Raw genomic sequence first — 22,752 nt, forward strand, 5'->3', positions numbered from 1 at the left:
GCTGACCACCCAGCAGTCTAACAGTAATGGAAATGACAAGGTACTGCAAGGGATGATGGTGCAAGCATGGAGGTAGGTGCTAAGTGATGGGATATAATAAGAGCAAGCAAGCAGTCCTGAGATGCAGTCTGGTCCAACTGTTGAGCTGTATGCCTGCAAACGTTTCCTTGCTGCAGACATGCAAGGCTAGTTTCCAGTCCACCCTACAATGGAAGTGTGTGCCAGCTAGTGTCTCAGAGGGAGTTGCACTAATGGCTGTGGGTAGTTGGTAAGTGGTCATGGGTGAAGTTTGGGTGTGGATGATGCCTGTGAATCATGCCCTGAGATGCAGGTTGGCTGTAAAAGGTCTAGACAGGTTACATGCAGGGTGGAATTAGGGTGTTGAGCTCAATGATCAGCTATGATCATGTTAAATAAGGGAGCAGATCGCCATGGTCAAACGACCTCCTACTTTTTATGCTCCTACATAAGCAACCTGGAGGCCCTTTGGAGCAAACAGGGATTAAAATCCACCAGGTACCTGCTCTGATTTCCATGTCATGTTTTCTCAATATCTCGATTGTATGGTGCATTAGAGAAGATAGAAAGTTGAATATTAATGTGATGTCAGCAAGCAGTTCCACAAACAAGAATTTCCCTTCAATATGCAACTTTTTTTCATGAGTTTTTTTCCCTCTAGACAGTCACGCTGAATGGTCTGTTTTAGTGCTGCTCAGAAAAATGTAGTGTTTCTTGTCACTCATGTAGGAAAGTGTGTGAAAGTGAACATGTTTGAACAATTTGTGCCAATCTGGAGTGAAAACTGAGAACAATGTTAATGATATAACCTGCAAAAAGTTGGGGGTTAGGGTTTTTTAAAATGGGCTGCATAGGTTTTTGAAGAGTTTTGCGTGATTATCTTCCTCCAGACTATTTTCCTGATGTAACACATATACAAAATGTAAATAAAATAGTGACAGAGTGAAAATGACCAGCTAATTGATGAGCTTTTTGATATGAAGGATTAAACAGTGCAGACTGCACAAAGGTTGTGAGTTCTGTGAGGGGGGGGAGGACCTTTTGTTCCAGGCGGAACTCGGATCGTGGGACCCAGCAACCCGGAAGCAGGCGGCGGCACAAGATGGCGGAGGTAGGAGGAGGTGGCGGATCGGAGGAAAGGCTTCTCGGGCTCTGCGACTGAGGGGGTTTGGGAGCTGGGGGCTGGCGAGAGCGGTTCTGGGCGAGGCCGAGAAAGGGTTTATATTTGGGAGTGGGGAGGTGGCCGCGACCTGGTGCCCGCTCGGATGCCGGCGGCTCCCGTAGTTCACCCCGGGAAACCTGTCCGCCTCCACTGCCCCCCCCCCCCACTACCATCCCCCACACCACCAGCACCACCACCCTCTTCCCCCCCCCCCCCCCCACCACCACCACCCTCTTTCCCCCCCCCACCACCCTCTTTCCCCCCCCCCACCACCCTCTTTCCCCCCCTCTTTCCCCCCCTCCACCACCCTCTTTCCCCCCACCACCACCCTCTTTCCCCCCACCACCACCCTCTTTCTCCACCCCCACCCACCCCCCCCGACCAATACCACTACCCTTCACTCTTCCAGGAGGCAATGTGTTTATTTGTGTCTTGTCTGCCTGTTATAGGACAGGGCTGCTTGCTTCACGCACCGATTATATTCCGAGGGTTTTCTGGGAAAGGGACGGGGTGCAGGGGTTTGGGTGGTGGGGGAGCGGGAGGGAGGGGAGAGGGCTTGGCGGAACAGAAAGGATTAGGTTGGGTGTGGAAGAAAGGGGGAATGTCTGGTGGGGGAGACGGAAGTTTGGACATTGGGTTGAGGTCGCTGAAGGGAGGGGCTGTGTGTTTCCAATCACATCCGTCATCACAACCTGAGCATTGAACTCTCTTCACCTTCCTTCCCCCCCCCCCCCCCCAAAGCCTTTTGGCTGAGAGAGAAAACAGACGCTGCCCCTTTCCAGTGGATATCCCAGATTCCATGGTCACATGTTCACGAAGTGGAGAGCCCTGAACCCAGAAAGCTGGACAACACTTGTGTCTCAGCTGGAATTCCTTGAAAGCAAACGTAGCTGTTTGTTACTTTTATGGTTGTCCTTGGAAGCTTGCTGTGTGTAAATTGGCTGGTATAATTTTAAGAATTATCGAAATAACTTCACTTTGAAAGTGCTTCATTGACTGTGAACTGGCACGAGTGGCTCAAGTTTGTGGAACACGCTCTTTTCCTTTTTGTTACGTAATTCTTTTATGTACTATGAGCAAGGCCCTAATTGTCAGACCCTAATTGCTCTTGAGCTGAGTGGCTTGCTGGGCCATTCAGTGGGCAGCTAAGAAACAACTACATTGCTGTGGGTATGGGATCACCATGCCAGATTGAGTGAGATTTGTAGATTTCCTTTTCTAAAGGACATTGATGAATGAGGTGGATTTTGACAATACTTCATGTTTATATTTGTTATCACTCTGAAGATAAGCTTTCAGTGGCAGATCTTTATTTTTGAAATTGAAGGTAAATTCCTCCGTTGCCACTCTGTCTTCATTTGGAGCCTGGATTACTCATCTACTAACATTTGCACTCTGCCAGCCTTTTTCCCCCGTATTATTAACTTCCTTGTTTTGTATGCATTTATATGGATGGAACATGTGTGAGATCACTGAGTATCATATCACAAGATTTTAGTTTTAAAAATAGGAGCACCAGAAGGAAAAGTAGACAAGAAGTTTTCCTCATGTTAATCAGCTTTATGAGGTTACAGTTGTTTCAACAGTCACTGGCAGCAGTGGATTCCAGATGCTGACATTTAATTCGGAGCTTTTTTAGGGAAAAAGCTTTACTTGCATTTTGTTCCTGTTTTATATCCATGATATTTCGAGTCAAAAAAATTGTTTTGTGCTGAAGATGCTGTACATCATGTCAGAAAATGTTTTTATTAGATGTATTTATTTATCTTTGAATTATTTAGACTCATTCAATCTGAACCCAAGTGGATTCCTGACTTTCTCTTTGGTTTTAGAGATGAATTCAGATGCTACTTGAACACTGACTGTTGGTCCAATGCATCCTGTTTTGAAGAAAGTGTTGCATCTCGCAACTGAATCAGATGTTATAATCTGCTCAAAGGATGTGTAATTGTCCAGTCCCTTCTGCATTTCTACATTTCCCCCCTCTCCCTCACTCCCAGCAGAATTCTGACCTTTTAACTGCCAGACGCACCAAACACTCAAGGCTGAGATTTGTTGGGCATGCATTCATTTGCTGGCCGCATGCCATCCTTCATATCTAAGTAGTTTCGAAGTCGACGTTGCGGGCAAATGCCCTTCATCAGGAATTCCTGATGAAGGGCTTTTACCCGAAATGTCAATTTCGAAGCTACTTGGATGCTGCCTGAATTGCTGTGCTCTTCCAGCACCTCTAATCCAGAATCTAGTTTCCAGCATCTGCAGTCATTGTTTTTATCCTTCATATCTCATCAACAGTCATGATATTGTTGCCTTCAGACATGACTGTTTTTGTAATGTGTTCATAGCACCATTCTTCATAGGTCATCCTGTACTGTGAATACCAGCAATCATAGATTTAAAGTAACTCACCTAAAGATTATTTGGAACCTTGTGAAATATTTGGCCATAGCTCTGTAAGATTTTGCAGTCTGCAACCACCAAGTCATGTTTTGGTGTTGATACCTTTGAGTACATTCTATATTCACAGGAAATGGTCTGAACTTTTACTGTAGACTTAACTTTGTTGTTTGCTTAATTCTGTAATGTGATCATCTGTCCTTCTAAGCTGTCTGCACTCTTAGAGTGCTGCCATCCTGCACATTGCGTGTTTGGCACTTCAGTGATGGCACTTGGAATACCTGAGGCTGTCTGTTCTGCAATTCACTTCTATTCCTCTCCACCTACTTAAATCCCCTTCGTTGAAAACAACTCCTGAAACCTGCCTCCTCAACAAAGCTTTTGGTTGTCAATATTAATATCTCCATATGTGGCTCAGTGCTAAATTTGATCAGACATTTCTGTGAAGCATCACAGGATATTTTAATGGGCTAAAACCTATAGCTACCGGCTATTGTTAATTACCTGGGTAAGCTCTGTTACCTCTCTTTCAGTATATCATAAAAATCTGGTGTCACTTTAAGCCACCTGGTTCCATATTTGACTCAACTTGGATTAATCAGAGAATTTCAAAAGAAAATATGATCTCCCTTTTCAAGTTCTGTTTTAATAATTCAATTGAATAAGTGGTGATCCTTGTTTTAAAGTCACGTGTGTCCTTTAAATCATTCTGATAAATTCTATTTTTTTCCCCTCCCTCTTCTGATGATATCTTGACCTGCTGTCAATCCTTACCTGCATTGTATGTTGCATTTGATGTCCGGTATCTTTTTCCCTCCAAGAAAGCAAAAGGAGCTGTGGGCAAGCTGAGAATAGAGGGACGGTATCAGGTCTATGACATCATCTATCTCCTCTTAGCTACATTTCCTTTCTTAGATGCCGCAGCTGAAGTGTGAGAAGGATCTGGTATCAAGCATGGTATTTAGTCGTCAGCAAGAAGTGAATCAGTCTCATGTATTTGTCAAGCATTAAGAAATTGTTGAAGTTCCACTTTTGAAGGTTGTGATGTCACCTTGGTTGAGCTCCTGGCTTCTATCACTGTTGACACTCGCTTGTTCAAATCAAACATGGTGTTGAGAAAATGGATAGCACCTGCTAATTTCCAGGAGTTCACATTGTCACGCATGTTTATTTTGAACGTACTTGAGTAGCCAACCCATTTTTATTGCAAACAAAAGTAGAAATCGCTGTAAAATACCAGCTGGACTGGCAACATCTGTGGAGAGAAATCAGAGTTAATGTTTCAGGTTCACTGACCCATCCTTAGAACAGTTCTGAGGAACATTGAGGAAGGTTCTATGGACCTGAGACGTTAACTCTGTTTCTCTCCACAGATGCTGCCAGATGTGCTGAGCTTTTCCAACAATTTCTGGTTTTGTTTCTGATGTCTAGCTCCACAGTTCTTTTGGATTTTAGTCCACTTTTATTGCAATTTGAGGCAGTATTTTGTTTCATGCATTGTATGATAGAAACATAGTCATATAGAGTCATAGAGATGTACAGCATGGAAACAGACCCTTCGGTCCAACTTGTCCATGCCGACCAGATATCCAAACCCAATCTAGTCCCACCTGCCAGCACCTGGCCCATATCCCTCCAAACCCTTCCTATTCAGATATCCATCCAGATGCATCTTTAAATGTTGCAATTGTACTAGCCTCCACCACTTCCTCTGGCAGCTCATTCCATTCACATACCAACCTCTGAGTGAAAAAGTTGTCATTTTAAATCTTTCCCCTCTCGCCATAAACCTATGCCGTCTAGTTCTGGACTCCCTCACCCCAGGGAAAAGACTTTGTCTATTTATCCTATCCATGCTCCTCATGATTTTGCAAACCTCTATACGGTCACCCCTCAGCCTCCGACCTTCCAGGGAAAACAGCCCTAGCCTATTCCTATAGCTCAAATCCTTCAACCCTGGCAGCATCCTTGTAAATCTTTTCTGAACCCTTTCAAGTTTCACAACATCATTCCGATAGGAAGGAGACCAGAATTGCATGCAATATTCCAACAGTGGTCTAACTAACGTCTTGTACAGCCGCAACATGACCTCCCAACTCCTGTACTCAATACTCTGAACAATAAAGGAAAGTATACCAAACGCCTTCACTATCCTACCTACCTGCAACTCTACTTTCAAGGAGCTATGAACATGTCCTCCAAGGTCTCTTTGTTCAGTAACATTTCCTGGGACCTTGTCTTGACAGAACTCAAAATACTTCTCAAAACAAGTACTTTGATAGTTGCTACTTTCCCATAAAATGCAGCAGCCAGTTTATATTACTCCACAGTCCGAAGAAAAAGTAATTTTATGTTGCAGTTGAGGGATAAATAATGCCATGACGCAGTGAGTATTGTTTGGATCTTCTTGGAATAGTATTGAAGGATTTTTGTTTGGTTTACTGAACAAATGGGCAAAATGGAAAAACGAAGTCAAGACTGTTAATTCTGTTGTAAAGATGTGGGTGAACTATCCCTTTTTTAAGAGAGTTAAAAGCTAGCAGTGACCACAAGTGTTCTCAATAAGACACAATGCAATGTGCTGCATTGACTAGAGTAGCTGTTTGCCTGGAAATGACAAAAACAGGCCAGGTCAAAATATGCCCTGAAAAAATACCAATTTCCAATCAAGTTTGAACGGAGAACATTGACAATCATAAAAGCCGATGATACAATCTGATGCCATGGGGTATAAGACCGTGGAAAAATTGAACAGTTGGGAGGAGAATTGCTAAGTCTCAGCGGGTAAAAAACTGCCTGAAAAATAGCTCCTTTAAAAAGTACTTTTCAGTCAGTAACCTGTGAAGCAGAATCCCTAAGAAGACGACACAGGAAGATCCAAATAGAAGAACTGAAAGCTGTCTGGTTTTGAGATGTCTTGTTTTGTAAATCTTAATTGGGTGTTTTATCAGATTAATATTACAGAAAGAAAGGTAAAAGATAGGTTAGAGTAAGGACTTGTACGTCGTTGTTAGTTGATTATTCTTTGTTATATTTTAAGAAATAAAGTTGCATATTTTTACTTTAAATAGTTCTTGACCACTCGAATGTTTACACATTACTGCACGGGATAAATCTTTTCTGTGTTGCTGGTTTTAAATTAAGCAGCAGAGTTTACTTCATGTTGTAACAATTTCAATAGTGTCACATTCACTTCATATTGCACTGGAGTGTTAGTTTTAGTTTATAAGCTGAAGGTTGGTCATGGGGTTTGAGCCTGCAGCCTCTGGCTCAGACGGTAGTGTACTTTAATTGTTTTGGTATTCGTGAAACAGCATTTTGATGTTTTTCCCACTTTATAATGTGATGTTCTCACTGAGGTACCTACACAATAGAAACGTCATCTCCGACAAGACAGCAGGTGCTGGCAGAAGCAAAGTTGCAGGTTGTCTCACCTTTTAGGCAGAGTGGACAGGAGGAAATGAAACTGGTTCAAATTTGTAGGAATGGAAGCAATGAGAAATGGTTTAAATATATTCACAAAGATGAACTAGTTGTCATCAAGTTCGGAGGAGGATTCGTCGCTTGTGTTGACCACTGCTTTAAACTGCAACATGTCATCTCTCTCAGAGATGATAACTTATTGAAGCTGCCTGTTTGCACTTCCTCAGGGTTTTGGGTGTTCAGGATGTTCCTGAAAGTGGTTTTTTACTAGGTTTCTTCACTTCTTTGCAATGTGATCAGCCGGGTTGCATTCATGAAAAGAAAACACCATGATTTCCCCCACTGAGGTATTGCAACAGATACAAGGTAATGTGCAAATGTAAGCAGATCATTCCTTCCCTGTTTAGCATTTTGTGGGAGCTGTTCCTTCTGCAGCACCCTAATCTATTCCGTTATTGCACCCAATACTTGTATTGTGAGCCTTCAGTGCAGCTGTACAGAAATACAGATGAATTACTGTGTCACCTGTAAGAACAGTTTAAGTCCCTGGGTGATGGCAGGGTAGAGGTCACAATGGTGGGCGTTGTATTTCTAGTGCACACATGCGAAGCTACCATCAGAGGATAGATTCTTTCCTCCATGTTCAGAAGGTGAAATGCAGATCTTGTGAATACATTGCCATTCACCTCAGTTCAGTCTGCTGGTATGACCTTGAACTTCTGGTTACTCGCAATTTTAATTAGCCACCCAACACACTTCCTTCTTGTTTAAACCAAACTTGAAGTATTCTTGGACGAGACTTCATCTCATTATGGAACACTTTGAAAATTGCAAATTCATTTTACAGTTCAAATTACAGCTTGTAACCTCTGTTTTCGGGTTTCTATGAATTGCAGCTGTGTATGATTCAGCTATGCCTGTTTACATTTCCCAGACCCATCTTTTGTTTCTTTACTCGTCCCATAATCAAATCCCTTTGTGTTGAAACCTCAGCCCTGTTGTCACGTAATGTCCTGGCATCAATCATGGACGTTCGCTTTATTGCTTTGAACCTTTGCCTGGCTCTGAAATTTCTGAAAAAGCATCAGTTCCTTTTTGCATAGATGCTGCCTGATCCCCTGTATATTCAATTGTTCTGTGGCTGTTCCAAGAATTGTGCACCTCTGCCACTATGATATGAAACTGTGTCAAATGAGAAATCTTTTATGATGGTAGGCCTTCCTTCCAGTGTTGAGAGCAGAAAGTACTGCGGGTGGGCCTAAATGTTCTATCTTTTGAAAATAAAATCTACGAAAGAAATATTTGCCTTGGCTTGGGCTCTTGGGATGTTGAATTTAGCAAAAGCAACATGTGGTGAAGCTGTGCAGATGAGAAGGCCCCAGGCTTGATTCTTATCTGAACTCAATCAGAGGCAACAAATGGGATAGTCAGGAGTTGAAAGTACGCCAAGGATGTGATTCCTGATCACTAGCCAGTGACCGTGCTGAAAAAGCCAGGGGTGGGGAGCCATCATCTGTGAGCTGTCTTCCTCCCTCCCCCCTCAATCTCTTCATGTTCCAATAGCTAGCTAACACATTGCTTTTGTTACCAGAGGCCACATCTGGGATTGGACCCCATCGTCCTTGGGTGTGTTATTGGCAAGAAGAAAAAGGAATTGACTGGAAGGCTTCTAGTTTTGGTCTGTTGTTCTCATGCTAACTTTGTGCAACTGTGATAATGTGAATGTTTCATCAGAACATATTTTGCAATAACTTTCTTGTAACTGCACCCAACAATCCTGTCAAAACTGCATTGTTCTTTAATTGGCTGCACAAGCCAGAATGAGGTCACTTGAAGCCTGCTTTATTCCATGAATTCTTTTAGCCTTTTAGAGTGGTCATTTATCTGGCCAAACGTCTTCTCAGTTTTATATTTCCGAGAGGAGGTGATGGTCACGCAACTATTAATCCAGAGATCCAGGTCATGTTCTGGGAATGTGGGTTCAAAACCTGCGTCGGCAAATGTTTGAATTTCTGTAATTGAGAGTCTCACGATGACCACGAAACTGTTGGCGATTGTTGAAAATATCCATCTGGTTCTTTGTCCTTTAAGGAAGGACATCTGCTGTTCTTAATTGGTCTGGCCAATGCATCACTCCAATATGGTTGATTCTGAACTGCCCTCTGGGGAATTAGGGTTCGGCAGTAAATGGTTGCCCACATCCCATGGATGACTAAAAATAAAGTCTGAAATGTAGGCAACCAGTTGTCCTGTAAAACAAAATCCTGAGTCCATGTACATTGACAATAGAATGTTTTTCTTTACCTATCTGGTCAAATAGGGTTACCAATAGTATTTTTCCATGAGTCACCATGAGATGCTCATGTACCTCATTCCCTTCATAGCTCTGCTGTGGAGTGTTCTCTCTTCCTGTGCCTACATTCCAGACAGCTCTTTGGGGTGGTATTTTAGCCAAAGGTCAAATACCAAGTCTTGGAGAGGCTTAACAATTGCTTGTCAGTTATAAGTTACTCTGATAATGTTAAGCTTAGCAGCAAAATCTGATTAGCATGTATTTTCTCTTTGTTTTTCGATTGGCCGCCAGTCGGATTGGTTAGATGCCTGGGAGTGTCTGTGGCACCAAGCCAAAGATTGTGGCTCCAAGGTACCAGGCTTGATGTCTGGAAGATTGCAAGGGTCACTTTGCGTAGGTGGAAATCTGTAACTTGGTGTGTCATTTTGTTCTGGGGTTGCGGCATGGGCAGGATAGGGAGCATAGCAGGTCACTAATTCACCTGCCAAAGGGAGAATTCTCCATTTGGAATCATCACTTTCCTTCGCTTAGGCAAGTGGTCTACTAATTCATGTCATGACAGAATTGCTCTGAATCTGACTTCTGTTCCAACTCAAAAGTGTGGGGTTAGGGTTGAATTTAAAATTAAGGATTTTTGAAATCTCACTTGACCCGAAATTACCTGTGCTTTCTGCTCTGCCACCCTCAAATGTCAGCAACTGATTGCATTGTAGTTCTTCCTGGTGAGATAAGTGTTCTGTGCATTTGGCAGTGTAAGAAATGGGTCAAAGAAAGAAGCCTACATCATACCTTTTGAATATGTTTTGTTTAAACTTCATGCATATGTTTTTGTATTCATTTATTGCTGAAGGGTTAGGTATGAGTAGACAATATGTGACTTAGTGGTTTTTCACTGATATCTGAATTGTCATTAAATGCGGTGATTTTGTTGCATTCGGATGATTATGTTGGTTTGGGGATCATCTGTTTTAGATATACTTAGCTCCAGTTTGCCAATGTCTTGTGGCGACCATCTTAGAATGTCCACATGATATTCTTTTGAAATTATTTGTCCTTTGATTTGAAGATAGTCGACATTATGTTCTGAACCCATGTGACGCAACAGTCATCTTGTTAACAATTCATTTGCAACTGCATGATCAAACTGTATTCAACTGTGCATTATCCGCTGTACTTTTCATCTGTGTCTGAGAAAGATTCGTGTTGGATTATGGTCCCAAGAATGTATGAATCCAGTGACACTTGGCTCAATGAATTGTTTGTGTCCCTAACTCTTGGAAATATCAATTTCCATGAAATCTTAATCACAGAAGTTTCTACTACTTCAGTTTTGTACTTTCTCTTTTACTTTGTTCAGAGATTCATACTTTTAACTGACACCTTTCTAAATGATTGCTTTGAAGAAGATGAGGAACTTTTTGAATAGCTGAGATTCCTGAAGCTTCATATTCCATTCTTTCAGAAAACATTCTAATTTGAGTAAATTTCACATACAACACTTTTGCATTCAATGCAGAACTCCCTGTTTAGCCAGCGTGAGGCAAACATTGCTTCTGGAGGTTGAGCTCAATGGCAGGGAGGTAGCCTCCCTGAAGCTTTTAGTATTTCTATACTGTAAGTGACCCTAGTGGGTCAGGTAAAAGGTCAGGAATTGTGACTGGATCTGTTAGTGTAAATTTCAGTCCCTTGGTTGCACTGACCTACACCTTCGTGAATTTAAAGCAATGACACAGCTGAACTTTGATTTTCTGAAGTGCAAGCGATCTCTGCAGAATTTGGAAGTCGGCTTGTGAAACTAACATGTGCTGCCTCTGGGTTCAGTGAACTTCATGTAACTTGTAGAAAAATTATGGGCTGGAAATATCCCTTTTGGTTCTGAGAATTGGTTGGTTTGCACCGTGTTCCAATTTCAAGTGGATACAAATTTGCCATCGTGAAGGGAATTTAGCACAGGAGTATCGATGTGATCAAATGGTACGAAAGTGCATTTGCAAAGAATTTGGTTAAGGTGATTTTTGTGGGGCACTGCAAACTTGTATTCGTCTCTGGCAAGGCCACAGTTGTGTGTGCCAATTGCCTGTGGGAAAAGGGCGTATTCTGGACTTCATGTGGTGTTATCAGCTTGTGGACCACAGGAGTTCAGTTCTCTTGCCATAAATGTCCGTTGACTTCAAGTTCCAGCGGAACCTGCTGATCTTCCGTTGCACTATTATTTTCATCATGTAAGTTGGCAGGAGTTGGTCATCATCAAACCCTGGACATAACTGAGTGTTCTGCAAGTAGCAAAGTTTAGATTTAATCTGCGTACAAAATGTACAAGGATGCAAATATTTCTTTGATGCGATGTATGAGTTTGTGTGGTCGGTTGGGCTGCATTTCATAGCAAGTTCAGCCTTCAATGATACCACATACAAATGCTACAGAGTTCACTCTTGTTGTTAGCCTTTTTCTTGTATGAATTTTGAATAACTCGAGCAACATCAACCAACCTAGCCATTTCCTGTTTTCGTTGCGAGGCTATACATGTTGATTACTGTCGATGAATTGGAGGTGTTGCTGTTGGACCGGGGTGTACCAAGTTAAAAATCACCCAACACCAGGTTATAGTTAACAGGTTTATTTGGAAGCACTAGTTTTCGGAGTACTGCTCCTTCATCAGGTGGATGTGGAGATGAAGGAGCAGCACTCCGAAAACTAGTGCTTCCAAATAAACCTCTTGGACTGTAATCTGGTGTTGGGTGATTTTCCAACTGATTACTATCGAGCTAGTCAAAATGTCCAGCTGACAAACTTGAGGACTGCTGGGAATGTGAATGTCTGAGAGACCAGATGCGTTTATTTCTTTGTTTGTGTGATACCGAAAGAATGGTACCTGATTTTGTGAAAACACTACATCTCTGTTTTGGGGCTTAGTCATATTTTTGAAATGGCTTATTTTTATGGGGTTTACAGACCTAATCTGTTGTTCCATAACTCTGTTTGCTGCTTTTGTAGACCCACTGCTTGCAAGACCTGAGACAGAACACAGCATTGACATCTAAAGTCTTCATTCAGAGAGACTACTCCAGTGGGACCGTGTGCCAGTTTCAGACTAAATTCCCTTCGGAGTTGGAGAACAGGGTAAGCTGGGACCATAACTTTGTTTCAAGACACATTGATGTTTCACAATAGGTGCGGGCCACAGTAAAGCCCATAGCTTTTATTGTCTTATTTCTTGATCACTTCTCTCCCATGAAATTTCTGTTATCTCTTTTGTTTGTATTGTGTTATGTTTTGTACCTACCTTTTTGTTCCTGTCATCTTGTGCTATAAATCTGTTTTGGCTTGGTTTTTGGAGAAAGTTATGCCGAAATAATGTGCTCATTCATTAATCTGTCTTTGCTGGAACCCAAAACTTTTTCCATGGTGACTATTTTATATTCATCATGCTCTCTTGATGGTAAGCATTTTTCCCCTCTGCCTACTGTATGCAAAGGCTGTAAACCATTCTACTTGTATTTAGTAGAAAGGTAGTTGAAAGAATGAACTAAAGTAGAGGTTGCAAGAATTGTAGGTATTTAAATCTGAGAGATAGTGTGTTCTGTGTGGTGCCAAATATTGTTTTACTCTATACAGACAATTAAACCAATAGGTTTGGTATGCAGTTGCAATGTGCTGCAGTATGCCTTTGACTACTTAATGGAAAACATGGTCATGTCTTTTGCAGGAAAAATGAACTTCCTGTGGACTAACCGTGCTGCTTTAATGACAGGACTCAATCATGTCCATGCACTGGAAGAGGGAGGCTAGCAAAACCTGGCAGAGATATATCTATGTCACAGCTGAGGATTGTAGTTAGCAGTAGTGTTTGCACTGTCCCACTCATCTCCACAGTTTGTATCTTGGTTAGTTGTAAGAATAGAAATTGCTGGAAATACTTAACAGGTTGAGCGGCATCTGAGAAAAAACGATAGCATTTCATGTGCGTGACGTTTTGTCAGAATTCCTGCTGAGTTTCATGTTTTCAGTTCCAATTTTGTATTTGCCTTTTTCTTCATTCAGATGTTTTACTTATGTGCAAACAGGAATATTTTTCGCAGCTGCATGAAATATTATTTGGGGAAACTAATCCCTCTCTGGGTAGGATCATTCTTAGCACACCTTGTTTTCTGTTAATAGTAAAACCAAATGGCAATATTTGGTGCTGTTTCCTTCTGCCAGCTCCTAAACTCAGTAGTTACGCCACAAAGTACAATTTAGACAATTCCAGGCTCTCATATACTCTTTAGTTCCCACAGGCTACAGAGGTGAGTGTGGACACAGTAGGTTCAGGATAGCTCTCAACTCTTAGCACAGTCTCACTATAGCAAACTGAATGGATAATTTAGGAAGTAGTGGGGGATAATTTGGAATGAATAGTGCTTGTTCAGGGTCAATTTTTTGGTTCAGGGTCATCAGTGCTTTGGTTCCCTGTGTTTATAGTGCTGAATTGATTTTTCTATTCTGCTTTATAAGGTCTGACACTGGATGGTGAAATCTGCTTTGATAATATTGACAGAATGAGCTGGCATATTAGTACCAATCTCTCTCCATCTGAACATTTCTGTTTACATGTGGGTCTTCTGCTGTGTGCTCGTGGTGCTTTCTATGGCTGCCTCACTTGGTTCTCTGGTCACAGATGTGGGGCTAGTTGTGAGTCTGCAATGTGAGCTTTTTCCCAAATGCTGGTAATCATGTAGAAGTGAGAATTACGCACACGCACACGCAATGCTTCCTGTATCATATAAAAAATCGGCTGTACTGGGTGATTTTTTTGTGATTTTTTTTTCGTCATGGATTTGGCAATAAGGGTTTTGGTTCTGGCTTTACTTGGGAGGTAAATTCTGAGGGAGAAGCCTGTGAACTCCACTTCGTCTGCATCAGTTCCCAGTCTGTTATGGAGCAGAGCTTGAATAAAAGTTGCCTTTATCATATTGCGTGTGATCCTTCATGTAAACACTGTCATCTCCACAGATTGATCGGCAGCAATTTGAAGAAACTATCAGGGTACTAAACAACCTTTATGCAGAGGCTGAGAAGGTTGGCGGACAGTCCTATGTGGAGGGCTGTTTGGCATGCTTGACTGCGTACACCATTTTCTTGTGCATGGAGACACATTACGAGAAGGTGAGTAGATTTTCAGCATAGCTCCACAAAACGATAAGACTGCTTCCAGCAAATTACAGTACTTTATTACTCCAATTTATATGGCACTAATGGAGTTGTAGTCCAGAACCTTTTTTTTACACTCCAACATCCAATAATGGTTGTCGTACGTACTGGAAATGTCAGTGATCCTTTTAAAATGTTGGATGCAATGATGGATAGTGGAAAGAGAGGCAAACAATCTCGAAGACTTGAATTCTCTCATATTTGATCCAGTTATCAGGTTTGATTTGATGTATTATTGTCGCATGTACGAAGAGATCGTGTAAAGTATTGTTTTGTGTGCTGACCAGACAAGTCGTACTGTACAGGGTTAAACAATAGAATGTGGAATATAGTGTTAACAGCTGTGGAGGAAATGCAGCGAAAGATGAACTCCAATAGAGGAGAGATCCATTCCTAAGTCTGTTAAGTGTGAAAGAGGTTTTCAGACTTTTCTATGTTCTGCTCATCTGGAGCAGAGTTTAACTGGTGTACGAATGGTGTTTGATTATGTTGGCTTCTTTACTGAGGCAGTGGAAAGTGTAGACACAGACAGTGGAAGGAAGGTTAGTTTGCATGATGGATTGGGCAGCAAATATAAATCTAATTTCTTGCGACCATGGACAGAGCAGTTATCATATCAAGCTGCGATGCATTAGATGGTTAAAAAATGGTAAGAGTCCTGGGTCAGGATAGATAGTTTGTGATATTAACTCATAGGAACTTGAAGCTCTTGACCACCTCCACCTCAACATCATCGATACAGACAGGAGCATGTCCTCCACTCTGCTTCCTGTAGTCGATGACCAGCTCCTTAGTTTTCCTAACATTGAGGTAGAGATTGGTGTCTTGTCAAAATGCTACTAAGCCATCTTTCTCTTTCATGTACTCTGTCTCATCATTGTTTGAAATATAATTGCATGTGTTTTTGATGTCATGGATTGTGTTTTTAATTTATTCAGTATATTCATCAAAATATTCTAATTCTGCACTTGAAAATATTTAGGTTGCATTGTGCATGTGTCTAGTCCACTTGCCACATGGCATTGATTGTAGAGGTTGTAAGGTCAGATGATAAGATATGTATCATGCCTGGAATGCAGAATTACCAGTATTTTTTAAATGATTGAATAAGCAGCTTATCAAAGCAGTGTTCCTGTCAGAAAACTGCTCTATCAGATCTACATTTTTTCAAAACCTACTGTTTACACGAGAGGTGGTTGTGTAATATCATTAATTGGGTTGACTGAAAACTGGGTCACTTCCAACTCGTGTTTTTCAAAATAGATTTGATAAGGTGTAAGTATATGTTGAATTTATTTGCATTTATGAAAAGAGAACAAAAAAATAGAGATTACATTTGGTTGCAGACTAAAACAATAGCCAGCCTGATCGCTGCAGATTCTGCCTAATCTGCTGCAGGTTTTCTCTCCTTGCAAGATAGTTCTAGTGTTTGTGTTTTCTACCATCTGTTGTTCACAGACCCTTCAGGTTGTGCTGCAGGACAGTGGCTTGTTTGTTGTGTTAACTTCACATGGTGTGGATCAGCGGTACTAAAATAGCTGGATGGGCAACCTGTTTATGAACTTCTGGGCATGCTTTGTTGGATGGTCTGTGACTGTGGTCCGGTCCTTGAACAAAGCCTTTGCATGCAATTTTCAAGTGCGTTCAGTGGTTGAAATATTCTATTCTTTTATGTGAAACCAGTTCACATTCTAGTGCTCAAAAAAAGCCCTCTTGTCCCTCAGTTTACTCGTTATCATGCAAGTTTTTCTTCTCCCAGAAAATGTAATGTTAGTTACTGAAGAATTTCTTTTTTTATAATGGGAAATCTATGGAAATTGTGTTTTTCTAAAATTTCTGGTTCATTATGGAAAATAAGTTTTCCACTGTTATTGGAAAATTATTGGGAACGCTGCAGCTCTTGACTGATGGTACTCATCTCTATTATGTGAAATGATATGCAGGATCTTAATAGGAGATGCAGATTCCCTTTATCAGCTGGTGAGTGTGTACAGGGCATAATCTTCTAAGAGAATATTGCAAATTGATTTTGAAAAATGGTCCAGCTTCTGCCATTTTAAAGGTGGTTCAGTGGTTAACGCTGCTGCTTCATAGCACCAGGGAGCCAGGTTTGGTTTCACCCTTGGGTGACTGTCTGTGTGAAGTTTGCATGTTCTCCCTGTGTCTGCGTGGATTTCCTTCCACAGTGCAAAGATGTGCAGTTAGGTGGGTTGGACATGCTATATTGTCAATAGTGTCCAGGAATATGCAGGTGAGGTAGATTAGCCATGGGAAGTGCAGGGTTACAGGGATGGGTGTGGGTCTGGGTGGGATGTGTATCGGAGGGTTGGTGAGGACATGATGAACCGATTGGCCTGCTTTCACACCAGGGTTTCTACAATTCTATTTCACTTTTTTGACTCATCTAGGATATGGAGGAGAGTTGAAAGAAATTGACACTGTTGCTTTTCTATCATTTGCTGTCCATAACTTTGTCATCAGTGAAGAGATAATAAACTTTAAACATTTGCTGTGAATGCTTGGTCCATTAGCCCCACCTTTGTATCCATCATGTCTAAAATAAATGGGTTAAATTAGTTGATTTGTGTAGTCCTTTATATTTTGTGTTTGATTAGAACTGGACCACAAAAGAAAATCACTTTTGTTTTTGAGCAAATGACTGGACAGAGAATGTGCGACAGGATTTGTACTAAGCAGTTTTCTTTCTTCCTTCACCTGATGCTGTCCTCTGCTGGGAACCAGATTCTAGTTTTTGTATTTTCCCAATCCTGAACAATTTGAGAGAACGTCACTCCTGATTGTTTTAGTCTTTAGTTCCCAATGCTTTTGCTATTGACTTCTTAAGGGACTTGAAAATGAGCAACAGTTACTATCTTGACAGCGAAACCCACATTTCATGAAAGAATTAATAAAAATGTAAGTGGTTGCAGTTGTGTTGCATGGTCACTTTTGTTTGGTCATTCATTATGCTTACAGAGACCCATGTCCAGAATAGATTTATTCACATAGGCCCTGTAATATGTTATCACCACTTTCGATTTTAACTGCAGGTGTTGAAAAAGATTGCCAAATACATCCAGGAACAGAATGAGAAGACTTATGCTCCACGAGGCCTCGTTATAGTCGATCCAATTGAAAGAGGATTGAGAGTTGTATCCTTTTTGCTTTCTCTGGTTTCGCGTCTCCTGTTTTTCAATCCATCTTAGCTGCTTTGCATGCTGCCCATCTTCTTCACGTAGCCATATATGAAGAGACTTCAAGACTTCATAATATTTTTGAGGAGGTGTTGGACTGGAGTGGGCAAAGTTAAAAATCTCCCAACACCTAGGTTATAGTCCATCAGGTTTATTTGGAAGTACCAGATTTTGGAGCGCTTTTCCTTCTTCAGCTAGCTGTGGAGCAGAATGATAAGACACAGAATTTAAAGCAAAAGATCAGTGTCACGCAACGGATATGATATATTGAACAAACCTAGATTGCTGTTAAGTCTCCCATCTTTAGAATGGGTTTCAGTTCATTATTATGTAAATCCCAGAACTACTTTTAAGTCACATTCTCAAGATAACTTAAGGTTTTATAAAAAAGTAAAAGTGACCTCTCGGCTCAGACAATGCATCAAAGACATGAGGTTAGGGTCTGTCTGTATCCCAATGTTGAGTCAGACTGGTTCTATTTCTAAAGTAGGAATTTATAAAATCTTACATGGATAGATTGCCTGCAGATTGTGTGTTTTTTGACCAAAATAGAATGTGCAATTACAATTCTGCAAATGCAAATTTACCCCATAGACTTATACCTGATGAGGGAGCAGCGCTGTCAAAGCTATATAGAACAACCTCGATTATCTGAAATAGATGGGCGGGGAGTATTTTCTTCAGAAAACTGAGTGTTTGATCACGGATTGTTCAGGTAATGGATAGCATTTTTACAGGACTCTGAGATCTTGTTCAGATAATTGGAGTTTTACTGTACTTCCAAATAAACCTGTTAGACTATAACCTGGTGTTGTGATTTTTAGCTTCATAATATTGTGACAAAGCTGCCTCCAGCATGTTGTGAACTCAAAAATATCACCTCTCATGCTGTAATTTTAACTTCAGTTCAAGCATTCTACTCCGTCTTGAACGTGATCTGAAGAAAGTTGAAAGTTTTCTTCTGAAAATCATCTCTAGAATTTTGTGAATACAGAATGTATCTGGTTTTGTTATTTCAGCAGCTCCAAATCTTATTTTCCCCAGTTGAACCCCTGTGCATTAGTTATTGTTTTCTTTAGAGAGCAGATGAACACCCTGTTTGATCCACCTCACTATTGTGGAGTGCACTGTCTGCCCAGCTTAAATAGTCTTCGGTTAACGACCAGTCATCTAATGATCAAATTTTAGCCTTTTTAAGACTGAGATGTGAAAAATATGTTCACTCAGTGTTGTGAATCTTTGAAAATATATTGCAGTATATTCAAAATGGGAATTGTCCCAAATTTGTAATCATTGGGAAAGTGGAATTGAGGTGGTAGTTTAGTTACTGAATGTTAAAGGTTTTGAGGGACTGATCCTGTTTCTTGTGGACATTAAGGTGCTTTTGTTCATGTCTTGGATTTTCTTTCTTTATCTTTTCTGGGATGTGGGCATTGATTTCATGGCTGACAATTGTTGCCCCTTCCAAAATGTCCTTGAACTGAATGGTCTGCTTGGCCACTCACTTGCTGCGGCCCTGGCATCACTGGGTAAGAATGACCGCTTTCCTTCCCTGAAGGACGTGTGAGAACCAAGTGTAGTTCAACTCCTGTCACTTGTGGTTCTGTGATCACCCTCCCTGAGCTGGTTTAAATTCCACCAGCACCATGACCACAAAGAATGACCCCGGGTCTCTGCATTACTAGCCCAAACATTGACACTCAGTTGCCACATCCTGCATTGTAGAACAGCAGTTTGAAGGTTTTGGAGAATATAAAGAAACTGCTTCCGTACCTTCCTTACTTTCTTGGTTTCACTAAGCTCAGCCTTCAGTAAACTCTTTTCAGTGACCTACATGCCACGATATAAAGTGGCTCTCTGAAAGGAGTCAACTTCATCTTCTGTTTGTCAAGTTCATTGAAGTGACAAAGCACGGCTGTAAAAATTTGGCACATATTGAAGCAATTGTATGTGAAAATCCCTGGCTACTCTGTGTTTTTAACCACAGTTGAAGTTTTTTGTGAAAGATTAATTTGGGAATCTAAGTCGAGTACTTTGTTGGCACCCTGTAAATAATAAGTTATCAAATTGCTTTCAATGTGCCTGAATACAATGACCTATTTATAAGTTAAAGCTCAGTCAGAGACCACCTGCTACAATGACAAGCAGTCTTGGTGTGATAAGTGGTCAGAAACTTCTCGAAGCATTTGTCTGGTTTGATCACTTGAACTGTGAGAGTCCTTCTGGTAAATGTGATGGAAAAACGATCAACCTTAATTATAAAATTAGCAATAGTTGTGCTAAATGTATGTGTACTCATGATAATAAGTGGAATATATACTGTAGTCTTGTGCGAACGTTGACTTCCTGTCTGGGAGTTTCATGATGCCCTGCTTTGATTGAGCGAGTGTAAAGCATAGCTGTCTGCAATTGCTCTTCTGAACTGAGTTTAAGCCCTCTTAAGGTTTCTGAATCAATTGTTGGACAGAGTCACATCGTTAAGTACCACAGGAGATCTCAGCAGGTTGTCTGTTTTCCATGATCTGTAATGTCATTGGGTGATTCCTGATTAAAATGTAAGTTTTGTGCTAAGCCCCCCCATAGTTCCTGATTTTTACCATGTATTGTTACTCGAACACTCTTGTCCATCCTGTTGATGGATATTAATTCAGAGTGGCACTCGTCTTTCATGGATGCGGGTGTATTCGTGCAATTCTGGCTGTCTGGGACTCAACCGGAGTTAAAAATGATCATGTAGTTCAGTGACAGGGCTCACTGCTATAGCTGTCAGATGAAACGTCGTGCAAGAAGTTTAGACCCCACTGGGATTCAGGAATAATTGAATTGTACTTGACTCAGTAGTGTTTTAAAACTCTGCCAGGAAAACCTATAACTCTGAAGAAAGCAGTAAAGCTGTTATGAAATTCAGCTATCTATTTTGGTGCTGACAATCTTAATGAAAACAATCAGTCATTTTCTCCAAGCTTGTGCCATCTGTGTCATGTTATCATTATAGTAAAAAGAAGCACAGAGATGAGCACTTTTATGCTGATGTATGATCTCCATGTTTAGATTGTAGATAATTGCCTCTTCAGTGTGTGAATGAACTGCCTTTGTGTTTCTTTTGTGTAGTACAGTGTTAGAGGGATGGAACTCACTGTTATTTTCTGTCATACCCCACAGTGAATTTTAGGGAAGAGTTCCTCAGGCACAAGCAGTGTGACTTGTTTTGGCCTCCATCTGAAGAGTAGCATTGTTTTTAAAATTGTACCTTTGCTTCATTCATGTTCCAAAGGTAACTTTAAAAACCTGAGAACATTACAAAAAATTAACCTGATTTTTTAAAAAATTCCTTGGTTGGATAGTATTCACGCACAGCAATGAAATTACTTATTAACTTTATTGCTCTTTCCTGGAGAAGGATTTTCTCTCTTGAGACCCCTTTCTTTCGATGTGGAGTAAGGACGTGGACAGAAATTAAGGCATGAAACCAAAGGATGGTTAAAGAGAGGTTTCTGAGTGAGGGAGGGGTCCAGATGGTCAATGGCATCACTCTTTGTTTTCTGAGTTGCAGGGTCTTTGCGTGGTTGTAGATAAGAGCTTCCCATTCACTAACTTTGAAAAGCAAATTGCTGCCCCCTGTGCTCAACTCACAAAAAAAACACACTCTTGTGGGGATTATTACTGAAACTCTGGACTTCTGTGAAGTTGCTAGCAAGTCTTCTGGATGTTTGTCAAATAACCATTTTTTTGTCCTGTGTGTTAACGGAAGACTGTTAAGTCTGATTGTCTTCAGAAAGTTCGTACTCATTTACTTCATCTGCTGCAGTGAAGCCTCTGTTGTGATCAGCCCAGTGGACCTTTTATAAGCTTTGTAGTTCAGGAATGTTCGATTCTCAGACTTATCCTCTGAAAAATCTAGGTTAGTTGTTCTTTTTTGTAAATGGCAGATTTTTGTAAGTGGTTTTAAATATTGTTGGTGAAATGGACTTGTTGCATTTACTATGGTTAGTTACCTCTGCAGCCCCTGCTGGTCTTGTTGAGATATGCCAATTACTTATGGCAATGTGCCTGTAACTACAGGGATTTTAATTTCAATTTTCTTGGACTTGAATTAGTCACGGTTAGAAAAGTGACTGAAGCAATTGGATCATTTTGTGGTTTAGATTCAAATGTTTGCCTTATGCTGTCAGAATATGAAAATGCGTTGTATGTACGTGTGTATGTCACACAGATGTTAGCACAGGCTGATTGATGCTTGGGACACATTCAACACATTGTATTTATTTAATATTTAACTAAAATACCACAGCAATTTCATGGTCTCTGCTCTTTCACTTGGTGTGTTTTGAGTTATGGGTGTGTACAGCACAATGGATACAGGAGGAATGAGAAACTAGCTGAAAAGCTGGGCAATTTGCAAGAAGAACCTCTTGAGGGTAATGGGCTGATGTAATTGATGGTGGCATTTTATTGATGTAGGTGCATTTCATAAAAATGGGAGAGCTTTGCACCTCAGGCATTCAGGTCTCAACTTTGCTTGAATTCTGATCAGCTGTCAATGGAAGTGGAAAAAAGTACCCTTCCTTCTTCAAGTTGCTTCGTTTAGATTGTTAGCCATGGCTTGGTAGGTCACAGTCTTGCTTGAGTTAGATTGTTTAATCCCAATCCAGGGATTTGGGAATTTCAATGCTGCATTGTCAGAGGTGTCAGTTTTCAGAAGGGTGGTCCCGTATGTTCTCTCTTCAAAACCAAACAAAATGAAATGGACCCATTTAAAAGGTCCTTCCTGGTGTCCAGGCCTAAATTCATCCCTACAATAGCAGCTAGAAAAGAAGTGATCTGGTCGTTAATACAATGTTATTTTGGGACTTGATTTGGTGCAAATTGACTGGTGTGTTTCCGACATTACAAAAGTTTTAAGAACTTTAAAAAATATGGTTGTGAAGTGTTTGAGGTTGTGAAAAGAGTACCATCTAAATGTCTGTGTTGTTCTTGAATTTGATGTGTTATAGAAGGCTTTACATGCCATTCTTTTGTCACTTTAATTGTATCATTAGGAACCCAGTTTTGTCCCTGTATTCTGGTTGATAGTC

The 22,752-nt window shown here is 40.9% G+C and overlaps 1 protein-coding gene across 1 annotated transcript in view; it reads left to right on the forward strand.

Annotated features, from left to right (window-relative positions):
* Positions 1-1,080: 1,080 nt before the first annotated feature.
* golga7 (golgin A7) overlaps positions 1,081-22,752 on the forward strand; it is a 31,118-nt gene continuing 9,446 nt past the window's right edge. The window contains exons 1-4 of the mRNA XM_072554156.1: positions 1,081-1,129; positions 12,288-12,413; positions 14,286-14,438; positions 17,534-17,635. Coding sequence (XP_072410257.1) covers positions 1,121-1,129; positions 12,288-12,413; positions 14,286-14,438; positions 17,534-17,635 — 390 coding nt within the window. The 5' untranslated portion in view covers positions 1,081-1,120. The remainder of the gene's footprint in view (positions 1,130-12,287; positions 12,414-14,285; positions 14,439-17,533; positions 17,636-22,752) is intronic.

Source organism: Chiloscyllium punctatum, chromosome 35 (genome assembly GCF_047496795.1).
Source record: "Chiloscyllium punctatum isolate Juve2018m chromosome 35, sChiPun1.3, whole genome shotgun sequence".
Lineage (NCBI taxonomy): Eukaryota > Metazoa > Chordata > Chondrichthyes > Orectolobiformes > Hemiscylliidae > Chiloscyllium > Chiloscyllium punctatum.